The sequence below is a fragment of the Electrophorus electricus genome, chromosome 6, assembly GCF_041902795.1.
Source record: "Electrophorus electricus isolate QZ-2024a chromosome 6, ASM4190279v1, whole genome shotgun sequence".
Lineage (NCBI taxonomy): Eukaryota > Metazoa > Chordata > Actinopteri > Gymnotiformes > Gymnotidae > Electrophorus > Electrophorus electricus.
In genome coordinates, this window is record NC_137502.1 from 27,117,636 (window position 1) to 27,132,055 (window position 14,420).

A 14,420-nucleotide genomic window follows, 5' to 3' on the forward strand; every position below is an offset into this window, starting at 1 on the left:
AATGTAAACTATTTTAAAATGGTAGCCTGTAAATATCATTGTTTACATTGCCTAACGTTTGTCTCTTGTGTGTTGCCGTACATATCCGCGACCTTCCGTCCTCACGAAGACGCACGTTTGGAGTTGGATCTGTAGCTGCTAAGAAAAGTCCAACCCTTCTTCAGTACTGGTGGTCGCCTGGAGCACACTAGGTAGGACTGCATAGAGGGATTGTGAATGCAGAAGTACTAGATGTTAAAGTGTAAAGAGGCTGTGTTTGCTTTACTAGCTAATTTCTCTGTAGCTACTACGTCCCAGGAGCATGGCAGCAGTCGTAACTGTTAGACGTTTAGCTGGCCTCCGTGGTCTCTTACCCGCATGCTTTTAACCATCTAAATCTGTCCTCTTTTCAGGACGCTTGGGACTAAACTGGATATTATTCCATAGTGGACTATAGAATAGTTTAAATTCAGCCATGTTTCCCAGGCGGATACCACTGAATCAGATCGCCTTTGCAACCCTGCTCGGGGTTGGAGGGGGTATTTATATCTACAAACCCGCGTTTGAGAATTTCAGAAAACCAACAAGTGAACCGTATGAGCAGGACATTCGGTCTGGAACTAAAGGACAGGATGTGGACGAACAAGGAAATATTGCCAAACAGGCAACTAGTGCTATGAACCCATCAACAGCTGCCAAATGAAGCCCATGACTGTTTTCGGAAGTCGCGGGGTGCCTTGGGGTTGCCGTTACTAGAACATTAGGTCGGTCACATTAACGTGTATATGTACATAATAGTTCTGTCCACTTTGTCAGCTTCTGAATAAAATATTTATTTTATGATTAAGTTTGACACAGTCATTTAGCTAAAGTATATCCAGAGCCACTCTAGTATAAACAGCCATCATTTTATATCCTGGCGACTTTTATTATAGTTTGTACACAATTTGACCAGCAGATGGCGTAATAGACTCACCTTTTATAAATTGCATCGAGAATGTAACGGGTGATGGCAACACCTTTTTCATGTTTTAACAATACAATGAGTTGTTTATTTTGTTTCTTATGTGAATAAACATTATGAAGAAAAACGAAAGCACACACAACGTGTTTAAAGGATAAGAAGTGAACAGTGCATGCATGCCGTTTGTTTTTACGCTGTGCTGCTGTCCGACATCCTGCGTGCAGGGAGGGGCTCGAGCCATTAAACGGGAAGTGTTTTCTTATCGATCCAGAATCACAAAGAATCTACACGCGCGGCATCAAATGCACGGGCGCGCGAGGCGGAGGAAACTTCATTTAGGAGAAAGTAGCCTGCAGTCCTTGTTTGATATTTACTTCCGAAGTGTCAGCAGTTTTGTTTTGGAGAACCAGTTCCCTCTGTAGTATCGGTCGACTAAGGTAACCGTCTGGTAAGTTAGTTCATTTCTTACGGATTGCTGGTTTGCAGATTTAGATTGTCCATTTTTGCAACTTTTTGCTGGTTTGAGGCCAACACCACTTTTATTTAAAGCCTCAAGACCTTATCTAAGCATATTTTATAGACAGACTGAGTTTACGCTACTAACGATTTTTTAAAAATAAAATACATAGAATATATAAACGTTGCATCTCTTTTCGGCTAATTTGTCATGGCTATAATTATAGACTAGCTTCTTTTGTCAAATTGATTAGTATATTGCGCAAAGATTTTGCAGTAGGTTCTTCGGCTACAGGTGTGTTACTTCGCTGAAGGGGATCATGTTTCCTCGGAAGACACGTGGCTCTCCCACTCTGTCTTGCCGTATGTTCCGAACTAGTTAGTATTTTACACGGGGCTCGAGCGGTTGGAGCCGAGACCCCTGCAGTTATTAAGCTTTCTTCAAGCCTGCGGTTATGTGACCCCCAACATTTCCCAGAGCTGGTCTCCACACTGTAGGCCCCGTTTCTTGTTCATGGAAAATTGAGATCACACGTGTATTAGACCATCACACGAAGATGTTAAAAAAGTTTAGATTTTATTTGTTATGAGAGCGCCCTGATTACAGATGTCGAATTCCACCAGCATCTCTCTTGTGCTTTAAAAGTCTGCAGTGCCGTGTTTTATGCATTTACATAAGTAATGGACTGTTACAAACTGCACTGTGTTTACCAGCTTATCAGTAGACTCGCTGTCGTGCGCCTGTTGGCCGCAGAACCTCGTTGTCTGCCTGCAGCACAGCAGTTAGGCTCAGATCTGTTGATCTTAATGATGGACCTTTCCTTGATCCTACGCTTAACTGTTCAGTCTCCTTCCCAGTTCTCAGCCTAGTCTGGTCACTTCTCTGCTCAGTGGTCAGTGTATTGGGAGACGTTTAACATGACCACACAGGGATTTCTCAAAGTGAAAACAGCGCTGTGCTGTTTTATACTGAATTTTGTAAACTGTGAGGGAGAGGAGTTTGTTGATCTAGTTTGTACTTTCAGTGTGCGAGTATGGATTATGATCCACAGTCCTGGGTTTGGGGCTGGGACAGGATGTCGGTGGTCACATGATGTGGGGCCCAGAGCACATGAGGACCAGCTGATGGGCATTAGAGGAGAGAGGTTCATGTGCCACAACCCAGGATGTTCTCCCCTGCCAAAAGAAATGCAGCCTCTATGGTTTTGTGGAAGCCACACCTTTCTTCCACTGGTCTAAGAACAGCCTTATCCTATGATGTAAATGATGATTTAGCTGAGGGACCTGATCCTGCATCTGTGTGAAAGGACACAAACAACTTGCAGTGGTTAGTGCAAATGTATCAGCAGTTAATGAAGGGGAAGCGTAAATAGTTTGTCTGTCACATGACCAATCAACAGATGCCCGTTCTTCAAAATTATTAAATAATGATGTTTTTGTAAATCTTTCAGACAGGACAAAGACTTAGTTGAAGCCTTTTGGGACAGCTTCAGTATGGCATTGACATATTTTGTTTAACAAAGTAGCTTCCTCTATAAGAACAGAACAGATGAGAATAGCACCTTTTGTTATTGCATTAAAGTTGCGGTGAGTAATACGCATCCTACTGCATTACTGCGTCTTTGCTGGTACACAAATAATGTTTATTTAACACTATTATTACATTAAGCCATTAATCAGTATGGTTTCTGTCCTGTGCAGTGCTCTGAATCACACCTAGTTGGCTAGTGTGCTAAAGCTACATTAGTTAAAGTTAAGCAGTATTTACATATGACCTGCCCCCGGTACCACCCCCCACATTAACGTGGGACCAGTCCCCCCCCACTGTCTCCGCCCAGAAGGAGTGATGACAGTCTCTGGCTGCTTTAGACATCCCGTTGCATCACAATGTCCATCTGGGGTTGGAAGGGAGACGATGACACACCGTTCTTGGCAGGGGAAAACGAGCCTGGTTTGTGACCGGGCCGCAGTATTTGTAACCTAGATGTAGTCTGCAACAAGTGTTTAAACAAAAGTGTTTCTGGAGCAGCTTTTGGGGATATGGTCATATTTTAAATACTTTGATATATGTGGCTGCAGTTTCTGAGGTTAAATTGTTTCTTTTCCTGATATGTTCTTGTCAACTAAAAATGACAAATGGTGTTCTTGACAACACCTGGTTCTTCTTTGGCTTTTTCCTCACATGCTGACTGAGTTCAGTCTTGTACTCAGATAAACCCTCTGTTTGGCCTCGCCAGGAAACCCCTTTAACCATTAGTACCTGTCGCTACACTCTAATGTTTGGGCTGTCGGGTTAGGATGTACCATGTGTCAAACCACCGTCGGCCGTGATGTCCTGTAGCAAATAAGAGCTTCACATAAGATGACTAGACTGGACGTATTGTCAGTTTTGTTTTTTGTACGGACGCTTCTAAGATGAATGCTTTTGCATTAATCTAAGTTGGCAGACTTATTTTCACATGTTTTAATTTTTAGCCCTTGTTTTAGTCTGACTCGCAGTACAAGGCAAGCAAGGCCAAGAGGTCAAAGGAATTAAGGACTATGTAACGTTTTATTTTTTAATTATTATTATTTTTTTTTTGTGTGAGCCCAACCCCCATATGTTACTACATGAATGATTATCATGTCTGCATTACCTTTAGTAATCTTTCAGATAGATTAGACAAGTCTGCTTTGGGTTTGCAGTGTAGACCAGATTGGCTCTTACTGGCCAAGCTGCTTGTAATCTGCATATTAATTGGCTGCAGAATTAGCAGTGCCACAGCAGCATGCCACGTTGGTTTCCAAACAAGAGGGGCAGTAAAGGGATTGGCTGTTTGAGCAATGCCACGGTGAGTACCGGTCTGCTTCAGCCTCGCTGGAACCACAGATGTGACCTCACGCTGATGTCAACACATGAATGGACCACTGCACTTGCGTCTGTTCCACTGGCACAGAAGTGATGATCGACCGCTGGTAGTCGGCAGTCAGACCAGCAGTCGGATTAGTCATGTCTAATGATCGACAGTTTGATGAGCCAACACCAATGACTGAAACATTAAATGGCGGTCACCGTCATCGGCTAAAGTCAGTACCAGTGATATACATTTATTTATCCAGGGCAGTTGAACCGGCTCAAGTGTAGCACACAAACAGGGAACTGCGTCAGAAGAGCAGTGAAGTAAGAACCAGAATACGGGTGAGGTCACGCTTACAGCCTAAATAAGATGCACTATAAATGATTTGCATTGTTTTACTATTCGTTCTGCAGTTTAACCCTAAACTAGGCTAATCCATATTCAGGAAAACCACTTTTAAATTTGGATTACGTTACAGTGCCAGTGCTAAAGCAGGATTATCCATCACTCCTCAGAAGAAAGTAAAAATGTACATGATCTAATTTTCTTGCTTGTGTTCCAAAGCGACGGCTCACAAACAAAAAGCTTCGTCTAGTTTCATTTTAGCGTTTATCGCTTCGATTTGCACTTGATTGTTGAAGAAACAAAATTGAATGTGCGATCATAATCGACGGTGACGTTTCCTTCCCGAGGAAGTGAAAAGTGAATTTCTCCCACCATTATCGTGATGTGCTGCAGGTTTTTTTTTTTTTTTTTTTTTTTTTTTTTTTTTTTTTTTTAAACCTTCATCAGCCTCCACAGAGTCCACAGATAACATGACTCATTAGTTCTTGATTGGCGGTGCTGACAGTTGTGCTGCGCTCTGACAGATGTTCACACTGTGCGCTTCCTCTCTTAGCACAACCTGCTGCACAAGCACAGAGCTGTGGTGGTGTTTGTCACTTAGCCAGTCTTGTATCAGTCTGAGTTGAATCCATTGGCCACTCACCCCTCTAGCAAATGCTGATCAGTTTTGTCCTCTTAACATCTTTGGTACACCATCAGGAGGGCATAGACACACCACTCCCCATTAATCACCAGTGAAGGAACCAGACTGGTGAATATGGATTTGGCTCCGGTCCTCAGTGAAACATAGTGAGCGAACGCACAAACCTGCTGCATGCCAAACTAGTCTGTAATGTGATTAATAACCGAAATCCTTCTTTTAGACAGAAGATGCGTTCTGAAGCTCAGGTCTCCCGGTGCTGTCCACTGCACTCTTAGACATTCCGGCTTCAGCTCCTCTAAAATGGAGCCTTGCACTCTCACTTTCCTTCTCCCTTCTGCCCCCTGTATGTTTTCCACATCACTTCCCTGATTGCGATGGAATTCCCAGGAGGAAAACCATTCGATTCTGTCCTTAGTTACACTGTGGTGCAGGTAAACCTGTGACTCGCTTCACATATTGATTTCAGTTAAGCCAATTCAACAGATAAACCTTACCGATCGTTACTGAACTTTATTGTTTGGTTTCAGGGCATATATTTCAATTATGGAACTGCGTTCAGTTTATTCCCTTAAAAGTCTGAGTTGAATTGGAGAATAGTAGCATTCTAAAACCACTTTCAAATTGTGTGTGTGTGTGTGTCTTTATTTGACCTCAGCCTCTAATCAGATTATGGTCGTAAGCAGGTTAGCAGTGCTGGGAGGTTATAATGCAAGGTTTGTGTGAGTTCCCATTCCTGCCATAGTCATCTGACTGTTCCTCGTGGCTCCTGCTCTTTGTGTGAGGCCTGCTGCCACTTTATGCGAACACTGTGTGAGCTCTCCTGCGTTGCCGAGGTTTCGGAGCCATACCTGTGCTTGTCCAGGCAAGAGCCTGAGGGTGTGAGATCCAACAGCTCCCAGTTGTTTGTCAGGTAAACTGATATTATCTGTGATCACCTGTCTGAGCCACTGAACCCTGAGATGCCCTCACACACAGTGTCTTGTAGAGACTCGAAACCTGTTCAAAACAAGCAATGTAGCTGTTTTTTTTTATTTTTAAATTAGAGAGAGAGAGAGAGAGAGAGAGAGAGAGAGAGAGAGAGAGAGAGAGAGAAAAAAAATTTTTAAAGTTGTAATCTGGAGTGCTGGACCTTAAGACTCCAGGCTCATCAGGACTTTTCTTTATGAATGATCTCTCTGTGGTTTTGGTCAAAATTCTAGTCCTGTTGCGTGATCCCAGTGTTCTGCATTGCAGGTGGTAATTCAACACCTGAGATTTAACTGGAATTTTTTTTTTGGGAGGTGCAGGCAGGCTGTGGTGCTGGTGAAAGCTCACATTCTTGTTTTACTCCTCATGAAGAAAGCCGTTTCTATGGGATTTTAAATGGTGTGCTCGTTAAATCTACACAGTTACAGTAACATCACCAGTCCTGCAGACAGTCTCCTGACTGCAATCAAGCGCAGGGGGCGTCTGTCCTTCTGCATGGGTCTTCCCGGCTCAGCTCCTGCTGCGGAGACAGAGGGGTGCTCCAGAGTGGGGAACGTGACCTGTGAATGGGAATCGCCTCACGCGGTCAAGAAATGCAGATAAACGGCTTTCTCAAATGTCTGAAATGTTCTTTCTGTGCAGATCGGGAGGTTCTGTTTCCTGTTACTGTGTCATGTTCACGCTAATTAGATGACTGAGGGGCGGTGCTTCCTTGCTCTTTCATGTTGTTTTGTCCTTTTGTATACGTTTGCAACAAAGTGAAGAAATGAAGTCTTCATTCCATGGAATTGTTTTTGATTAGATTAAATTAAATTAAATTAAAACTGCATTCCATGGAGTTGTTTTTGATTAAATTAAGTGAAATTAGATTAAAACTGCATTCCATCAAATCGGTTTTAATTGAGTCCAGTTGGCCATGTTGCTCGTAGCCAGACATGGTGCTGCAGTTACCACATAACAAAACATTGTCCATTTCATTGTACACTGGGGACTTTTTTCTTAGTATGAATGAATTTTATAGTCTTTTAGTTGTAACATCTTTAAACCAGAATAGTGAGCTGTTCCTGGCCAGACAGGCAGAACCGTCAGAGTTCCTCCATCCAGCCATCCAGGAGATCACTGCAGAACAATTTTGTGTTCCATAAAGATGCAAATTGTTTCCATGCAAAGATAATGAAATTGTTTTTCTTAACATTCATAAAGGCTGTAGTGAGTTTTTGTGTAGACCAAATAACAAAACCATACAATAATGTTTAAAAAGGAGGTACAATGATTACAGGATTGTGTGTGTGTGTGTGTGTGTGTGTGTGTGTGTGTGTGTGTGTGTGTGTGTGTGTGTGTGTGTGTTAGGTCAAGCAGCTCTCACTATGTCTGATGGGGACTATGATTACCTCATCAAGTTCCTGGCTCTGGGGGACTCTGGGGTGGGAAAGACCAGCTTCCTGTACCAGTACACAGATGGCAAGTTCAACTCCAAGTTCATCACCACGGTGGGCATAGACTTCAGAGAAAAGCGTGTGGTGAGTGTCTGCAAGCTCAGATTAACAGAGTTTTCTGTAAACCAAAAATAAGGCAAGTATTCTGGCTGTTGGTGGATCTAGTTGGTGTATGGTGTTGTTGAATAGTTCCACATGATTAGAACACCTCTGAAACACCACTAGACCATAAAATCAGTTCTTCCAGGTGCTTTCCAGAGGGTCCTGGAGTGCACACTTGTTCCCTCTGCTTCAGGCGTGGGAGCTGCACTGGGAAGGAACAGTTCAGACACGCACAGCAGCTTTGTTTGGTCCACGCCAACATCCTTTCCGTTCACGCTTTAGCTAACAGGCACCTGTTAAACCCAGGAGGAGGCCCTGTTCGCTGGGCCCCTGAGACACCGTCATGTGCTTTTAAAGCGAAGAAACTGGAAATGCTTTTGAGTCAGAAGAACCGAACAGAACAGAGAAGAACAGTGAGATTGCACTCTGAATCCGACCATGATGCTTCCTAGTTCAGGAGCCATGCTGCAGTACTGATTAGAGCACTCTTAGAATGTGGGGAAAATGCTGATTTATTAGAGCATTCTTCAAATGTGAGGAAACGCACTGTAAGCAGATTCTATGTTGGAATTTGAGCTGGGCTGGTAGAGCTGGTGTGGACTGAATGCTACTTCAGTCCAGTCCCTTTGTTTATGCCTGGAATTGTTTCAGTTAAAACACAAGGCCTGATTTTACAGTGGTGTCCTGAAACAAAACCGTGGTATACCCAAACACCTTTAAATATCTAAATCTGAGACATTTTAAAATGCACCCATGAATGACGGTTTGCCTTTTTCAGCCTTGTATGATAGGTTTCAGTGCACCAAAAAAGAAAAGAAAAGGGCAATAAAAAAAAATGTTTGGGTCCACTCCCACAAAGCATGAGCAATTCTTCTGAGAGCCAAGTTCCCTCCCAGAGAACAAACAGACTGGTCCCATAACTCAAACAGCAGCACGAGACATTTGGAGCGAGGTGGACTTAATTCTGCAGTCCATCATGTTTCGGACACTTTTAAAAGCTTGTGTTCAGAAGGACTTCGATACAATCCAAATAAAACCCCAAATCATGGCAGCACACATAATGGATCATTACTGGAGAGTGGGTCTACATTCTTTTACATCCTGGGTAGTTAACGTTGTCTGAGCAGGAGAAGAATGGTGCAGTAAATTTGTAGAGATTATTGAAGTAGTAGCATTTACAGCACTGTGGTCCACCAGAGATTTTGAACTGAATTAAGAGATGATTATACTGATTTGTTGCTGCCAGGTTTGAATAATTGTTCACCATTTATAAATGTTTATGACAAACTGTTCTTTCAAGACCTAAAGTAGACAGTTGCCTCTGTGCTGTTGCTGTTGCAAGGTTCACAGCTCACACAAAATGTCCTTCAGGTCTACAAATCCAACAGTACTGATGGTACAACAGTGAGGGGCCAGAGGATTCACATTCAGCTGTGGGACACAGCAGGCCAAGAAAGGTGAGAACATTAACAGAGACATGAATATTTTTAATTTGTTGGATTAAAATTGAGGACTCTCAAAATGGCCAGCAGGTAGATCAGGGAAGCCCCAATCTGGAGAGCTTGCATTATGTAGTTCCAACCCTACTCTCTCCACGCCTGGTCACAGCCCCACCCTTAACCATGCCTGGCTCTAATATTTATATTGTCATAAGGTCTTGAATCACTGAGTCTGATGGGAATAGGGTTGGATTGTTACATTCTGAGGGTGATGCACCTCCAGAAGGTAAAGCAGTTACTCAACATTGAACCTGGCAGTCACTGGGTTTGTGAAATGTTCCAGTCTGCATTTGTAGATGTGCTGAGATGTTTCTAGAATGTTCTCCCTTAATCACAGTGGTTTATTTGGCTTTACACTTCCTGAAATATTCTCAGGCAACCTGCTAATCATCAGAATGCTCCAGAATGTTTCATAATGCAACATAGGTGTGGGCCCAGGTCTGTGGGAGTTATGAGGTGTGTGTGTGTGTGTGTGTGTAAGTTATGTGGTTCTGACTGCTGTTGCAGGTTCAGGAGTTTGACGACGGCATTCTTCAGAGACGCTATGGGCTTCCTGCTGCTCTTTGACCTGACTAACGAGCAGAGCTTCCTCAACGTTAGGAACTGGATGAGTGCGTATACCAAAGCATCTCCAGTTCCAGGAGATCCAAACTCCCATTAGACATGCACCACCTTCCTCATACTGTATCGTGTACATATTAATCCTGAAGGCGATTACGCATGTAGAACGTGTTTTGGTCAGTACAGCCGACGAGTTGAAGACTGAACAGCTATACCAGCTTCTCTGTAGTTCTGACAGGCGCAGTGCTTCAGTAGCCTGGAGTTCAGTACCCGTGTTCTTGTTTTCAGTCGTTTCCTTCGCCGTGTCTGTGCAGGTCAGTTGCAGATGCACGCATACTGTGAGAACCCTGACATTGTGCTGTGCGGGAACAAGTGCGACCTGGAGGACCAAAGGGCCGTCAGGGAAGAGGAAGCTCGAGAGTTGGCCGCGAAATACGGGTGAGAATGGATACAGGTTAAGGCAGCGCAAACGCATCTAATGGGCAACTGTTAACATTATGTATCTGCAATGTAAATATGAAGGAATCCATCAGACTCGCAGACTAATTCACTGGAAATATACATCAGGTAACTGTTATTTGCCCATGTAGTTAGGTGCTTATGACCAAAGTCAAATAGAAAATTAGACAATGCCTCCAACCAGACAAACATCAGTGCAACTTGGAGCACAGGAACGTTGTTACCAGTTTTACTGCTACTAGCATGCTAGCGCCATTGCCTTCTGAGAGCAGACCCTTGGGGTTGCTTTGGAGACGTGTTGCCTGACTGTAGTTTGCTTAGAGGGCAGAGGCTTTAGTGTGTTTGTTCAAGCCATGGCAAGCTAATCTCATGAAACTTTAAAATGGCAATATTTACCAAGCTAATGTGAGGTGTCTTCATCTTAGCTGTGCACTTGGAAATGGAAACCTGCGTGCCATATTTTGGCTGTGTTGTTTTCCAGTGGAATATCTGTATATTTTTGGAAAAGAACAGTGGATGTGTTTAGTAAAACTGTTACTTGGAGAGGTTAATGTGAACACATTTCCAGGTACCTGCAAATCAAATGTGTTTTTAAATGGTTTTCCCTGCCACTGCTAACGAATATCACATTAACACAAAAACAGAAGCCGACATACACATGCATATTTGCTGTTGGACCAGTGGCGTTGATCACCTGCTAATGTGCTAGACGTTTGAAAAGTGAAAACACTAAGGACTGTATATAGCAAATTGACTAATGAATATAATGAAAATTCCATCTACAGGAATGTAGATTTACATATTCATATCTGGCCAGGGATACGATTTACATATTCATATCGGGGGATGTTTTTTTTTTCTTTTCTGTGTAGTCAACAAAAGTGTCTTGATCTCAGTTGTTTTGTATTCTTTATCATAGTCTCTCTCTCTCTGCATGTCTGCCTCTGCCATTTCTCTCTCTCAGCAGTTTTTCACTGTCATAGTTAGTTAATTGCTGCCTTGGGGTATGTGACTCAAGAATGCTAACCCTTTTTTTTACACTTGCTGTTTGCTTTAGTAGGAGGAAGTAGTGCCCCACCTCTCTCTCTCCTCATAAAATGACTAAGAAATGTGATTTAAAAAGAAATGCTAAGGTTGGTCAACATTTGAACTGCAGTTATAGTAACAAAAAAGGTGTAGATGATGGTTGAGCCAGGCATTGAGAAACACTGCGGTTGTTGGGCCACACCACTCTCCTGTTTTTCTTTCCCCTTTCCCCCCATGCACGTCTGGATGACTCCCTACCACCTAACCCCTTCATCCTTCCTCTCAGGATCCCATACTTCGAGACGAGCGCCGCCAACGGCGAGAATGTGGGTCGCGCAGTCGAGGTTCTGCTGGATCTGATCATGAAACGGATGGAGCGGTGTGTGGACCGGTCCTGGATCCCCGACGGCACCTTGCGCTCCAACGGCCACAGCGGGAGTGAAATGGTTGAACCGCCGACACAGGACAAGAGCAAGTGCTCCTGCTAGTGGCCACCCGCTGCCACTGCAGCCTGTCATTCTGTTAGTGACCACTTGGTACAACCACCACACTCTGCATACACCACTCTGATAGCACGTAAGACAAACGCAAGTGCCTGTGAATAATGTCTTAAAGAAATGGTCTTAAAAATACTGCAATTGGACATGCATTTTCCAAAATTATTTAATCGTTAGGATCTTTAAGTATTTGAGAGATATTTGCCGTGTACCACCTTAAAATGAGGCCTTCGGGTAAGTCGCACTCTCCGTTTACTGACGATCTGTGTCACTAGGTCATATCCTATCACTCAGGCTTTGATTCCCTGAATCTGTTACCATGTGCTAAAGTTCTTACTGCATTCACCCTCATAAACAGTAATGCCACTGGCATGTTAATGCCCTGATCAGTGCCTGGTCTGTGTGGGGATCTGGAGTGTAACTGTGTGGATGAGTTTAATATATATATTTGGATGGATGATAAGGTGAGCAGTTGCAGAAGGGGGCGAGAGAGCAGGTGTGATAGTGCTTTATAAAAAACACGATACACCAGATTTCTGGGATAGATTCATTCAAGCTTTAGTCCACGTCTGTGGAGATTCTGCACTGAAAATAATTTCAGAGGCAGAACTCCGAACAGTGCTTTCCTGGAAACCTCGCATTGCGTGGATTTTAAATGGTAAGATTGGTTAGGAGACGTTCATTCTTTATCGTAGTCATTTTAGTGCCTTTCATGTGCAATTCCGAGTTTCTCTCTTGCACTCACTATGTCCATCGCAGACAAGCTAGAAGATCCATGATCCATTTTCCTATTCCTGTGTATTCCCAGGAATCTCCTGTAATGGATAACATCATTCAGTGCTTTTTACTGCTGTGATGGACACATTTCAACTCGTCACTTTTTTTTTTCTTTTTTTCTTTTTTTTTTTTTTTTTTAAACCTTATTGTACTATTCTATTCTATGGCCTGGGCACATTTAAATCATTACATTACATTTAGTAGATGATTTGTTGTATAGTAAATGTTTAGTGATGTCTCACTCTTGGGCACTTGCTGTGCACCTGTTCTGTTTGAACAGACTGGCCCACTAACTCAACAGTGTTTCTTTGCTTGATGCTCTACACCAGCACTTCACTGCAAATTAGATTCCCTGAACCCAGCTCACTTAGTTCAGCTCAAGGCAAATCGGGCGTGTGGGCACAGAGATGTTTCTAAACCAGGCTGCCCAGTGTCCGCTGTAAGTTTCACTTCTGCTGTAATGGAACAAATTGCTACACATTTAAGTTTAGATGTATTGGACAGAATTATCCACAAATGTTTGTGTTTTATCACGCAAAGGTTATTTTCAGTGTCATGACCCAGTTTGTTTGATTGCAATATGGAGTCTTGTATTTTAGACCTTATAGTTTGAATGTTAACTGTAAGACCAGACTTGCCTCTAGACTGTAAAATGCCTTTACTGAATTTGTGGTAATGATGAAAGTGTGAGTGAATGTTATTGAATTACTTCCCTTAATACAAACTACTTGATAGTATACTCAAGACAGGGACACCAATGTACCTCAAGTGTCTAACCTAATGCCATAATTTTAACACTGCATCCATGCCAAACACTCTCTATGCCAAATATGGATCCACAATCTATGTTTCAGAAAATAAATATATTTTATTATTTATTAAAATGGCTTCACAAAAAAGGTATCGTGTGTGTGTGTGACTCGTTCCTTAGACATTTCGCATGTTGCAATGTTTTAGCTTGAGATGAAAATAAAATACAGCTTCAACTTTTAGCCGCACGAGGGCGCCCTACTATTGGAAAGCGTATTTTCGTTGCGTAAGAGAAAATGTGGGTAGCCCTTTCTTTTACATGCCAAAGTAAACGGTTGAAAGTTTGCTAAATAGACAGAGCGGAAGATGGTTTTCTTCAAATGTGCAGGGACGGGGCAGGGGGAGATATCCGACATCCGGAATGACCGTGGAGTAACACCGTGCGCTTGTGTAATTGAATACCAACTCGTTACATCCGTTTCCTAATTCCCGGGAAGAAGAGGAACAGAGAACACGCAGGCTTTAAGGCGGCGCCATGGCCGCCGTGTTGCAGCCCTGTTAGTGAGTCTAACCTCCTCGCCTGTACGGGCGCGAGGACGTGCGCGCGGAAAACGCGCTCGTGGAACGAGGGCGTGGGTTTTGTGGACTGAAGCTAAAGCTCGCGGAACATGCACACGCGATGTCCTGGCGTTAAAAAAAAGTCTAGTTGTTATGGAAACCTCCTCTCGTAGGTGTTTCGTTCCTTAAAGTTAAGCTGTTGGGGGCGGACACAGCAGCCCTAAATCTTTTCACACTTCCATGTGCATTATTCACTGTTACAAGTGTCACTAGTGTTTCTTACTTTACCTTATTCGCTATTCCCTTTTGTATCCAAATGTAGAACATCAATAATGCATAGATCGTGCGGGAGGCCCTGAATCGGGTCTAGGAGAAAATGCTGGGTGTTGACATAGAGGGTTAATCACTCGGCACTGCATCGTTATAATGTTGAGTCCCATTGAATTACTCCGTGTGTGAGGTGTTGACCCTGAAGGAGGAACATAAAAAAGTAAAGAAAGTTTCAATGTCTGTTACAAACGTTTATTGCTATACATTAAATCACATTGGCTTGTTCATTTGAAAT

At 43.1% G+C, this 14,420-nt stretch overlaps 2 protein-coding genes across 3 annotated transcripts; both read left to right on the forward strand.

Annotated features, from left to right (window-relative positions):
• Positions 1–51: 51 nt before the first annotated feature.
• On the forward strand, positions 52–826 carry pigbos1 (PIGB opposite strand 1). The gene is made up of 2 exons (XM_027021395.3): positions 52–191; positions 393–826. Exon 2 carries the CDS (start codon positions 455–457, stop codon positions 680–682), a length of 228 nt encoding a protein of 75 aa, XP_026877196.2. The 5' UTR covers positions 52–191; positions 393–454; the 3' UTR covers positions 683–826.
• Positions 110–13,450, forward strand: rab27a (RAB27A, member RAS oncogene family). Of its 2 annotated transcripts, none has more exons than XM_027021373.3 (6): positions 110–191; positions 7,541–7,710; positions 9,100–9,185; positions 9,735–9,838; positions 10,103–10,226; positions 11,560–13,450. In XM_027021373.3, exons 2-6 carry the CDS (start codon positions 7,558–7,560, stop codon positions 11,759–11,761), a joined length of 669 nt encoding a protein of 222 aa, XP_026877174.1. In that variant the 5' UTR covers positions 110–191; positions 7,541–7,557; the 3' UTR covers positions 11,762–13,450. The 2 variants fall into 2 exon arrangements, with proteins under 2 accessions (XP_026877174.1, XP_026877183.1); XM_027021382.3 differs by lacking the exon at positions 110–191 and adding an exon at positions 1,162–1,391.
• The last annotated feature ends 970 nt before the right edge of the window (positions 13,451–14,420 follow it).